Below are 1,814 nucleotides of genomic sequence, written 5' to 3'. Positions count from 1 at the left end.
GCAGAGAGCCCAGCCTCTTCCCAAGACGTTTTTGCCTTTCCATGGCCACTCTTCTCCTATCACCGATCTCTGTGCGCTTCTCCAAGCGGTAAACGTGCCTGCATGCAGCCCTGGATGCCTGGAAAATCACTCCCTGGGGCAAATTGAGGAAGAAAGTCCCAAGCGACGGCATCCGGCTGCGTTTGGGTGCCGCAGAAGCGGCCTCTCCCTTGGCAAGAGCGTAGTGACGTCCCCGCCGGAGGTGCCCTGCAGCGGTGTGACGCAGCCAGCGTCCCCGATAGCACGGGGCGGGAGAGGCTGAGCACTTCTCTGCCGCACGGGGTGATACCTCCAGCGACTGCCGCCTCACCAGGACACCTACTACTGCAAAACAACCGTGCCGAGGAGAGGAGCGTGACCAGACATGCCACCACCCATCGCTCTGCCGAAGGTCCCGGCCCACGGGAGGCTGGGCTGAGCCCACGGACCCCCATAACACGGCCCTGGGGCAGCGAAGAGAAGGCACTCACAGCACCTTCCACTGCAGGACTGTCCCGGTCAAGGTGGCAGGGACGTGGCTGGATTATGGAGGCAGCATCTCGCAAACTGGCCGGGGCGAGGGCCATATCTAGGACAGGAAGGGCCACACCTGGAGGACGCAAACACCCTGCCCAGGAGGAGGAGGAGAAGAAGGAGGCGGAGGAGGAGGCAGCGGCTGGCGTCCCTCCCGGTTTCCCTCAGCCCCAGTGACCTTCTGACTCAGCGGAGAGAGAACCTACCCAGTGAACCGGCACCAGCCCTCGGGGCAGGGACGAGATTGCACCGGGGACTGCTGGATCCTGCCTGCTGCCGCGACTGCCGCAGCGGCACCACCATGGCCACCATGGCCACCGCAGACCCGATGACTACCACCACCACGGCCACCACCTCCTTCACCGCCCTTTAGCCACCTCCGCAGCCACCACGGCCAGCGCCTGCACCCCTTCTGGCCAGCACCACGGCCAGCCTCCGCCCCTCCTCGGCCACCACCATGACCCCTCTTTGGCCACCACCTCCGCCCCTCCTCAGGCACCACCATGACACCTCTTTGCCCACCTCCACGGTCACCACTGTGGCTCCTTCTCAGCCACCACTGGGACCTGTCTTTGGCCACGTCCTTGACCAGTACCTCCACCTCTCCTTGGCCACCACTGAGACCCCTCTTTGGCCAACACCATGACCAACGCCCTGACCCTCTCTGGCTTCCACTGTGACCCCTCCTCATCCACCTCCACGGCCACCACCTTGAGCTCTCCTTGGCCACCTCCACAGCCTCCACTGTGACTCCTCCTCAGCCACTGTCATGACCCCTCCTCAGCCACCACCCTGACCTTTCCTTGCCCACCTCCACAGCCACCCTGATCCCTCCTTGGCCACCGCTCCCTGTCCACTAACTCAACCTCTCTTTGCCTACCTCCATGGCCACCCTGACCCCTCCTTGCCACCCAATTCTACCTCTCCTTGGTCACCTCCACAGCCACCCTGACCCCTCCTTAGCCACCTCCATGGCCACCACCCCGACCACTTCTTGCCCACTAACTCAACCTCTCCTTGCCTACCTCCACGGCCACCCTGACCCCTCCTTGCCCACCTCCATGGCCACCACTCCTTGCCCACTAACTCAACCTCTCCTTGCCTACCTCCACGGCCACCCTGACCCCTCCTTGCCCACCTCCATGGCCACCACTCCTTGCCCACTAACTCAACCTCTCCTTTCCCACCTCCGTGGCCACCCTGACCCCTCCTTGCCCACCTCCATGGCCACCACTCCTTGCCCACTAACTCAACCTCTCCTT

General features: G+C 63.7%; 1 protein-coding gene across 1 annotated transcript in view; it reads right to left on the bottom strand.

Moving 5' to 3' along the window:
- Positions 1 to 864, bottom strand: part of KIAA1522 (KIAA1522 ortholog) — a 26,011-nt gene extending 25,147 nt beyond the window's left edge. Inside the window, exons 1-2 of the mRNA XM_009882783.1 lie at positions 759 to 864; positions 515 to 607 (exon numbers count right to left, since the gene is read on the bottom strand). Of these exons, the coding sequence (XP_009881085.1) occupies positions 515 to 607; positions 759 to 864 (199 nt within the window). The remainder of the gene's footprint in view (positions 1 to 514; positions 608 to 758) is intronic.
- Positions 865 to 1,814: the final 950 nt, after the last annotated feature.

The sequence above is a fragment of the Charadrius vociferus genome, unplaced genomic scaffold (genome assembly GCF_000708025.1).
Source record: "Charadrius vociferus isolate BGI_N301 unplaced genomic scaffold, ASM70802v2 scaffold783, whole genome shotgun sequence".
NCBI classification, from domain to species: domain Eukaryota; kingdom Metazoa; phylum Chordata; class Aves; order Charadriiformes; family Charadriidae; genus Charadrius; species Charadrius vociferus.
This window is presented reverse-complemented; position numbering and strand designations above follow the sequence as displayed.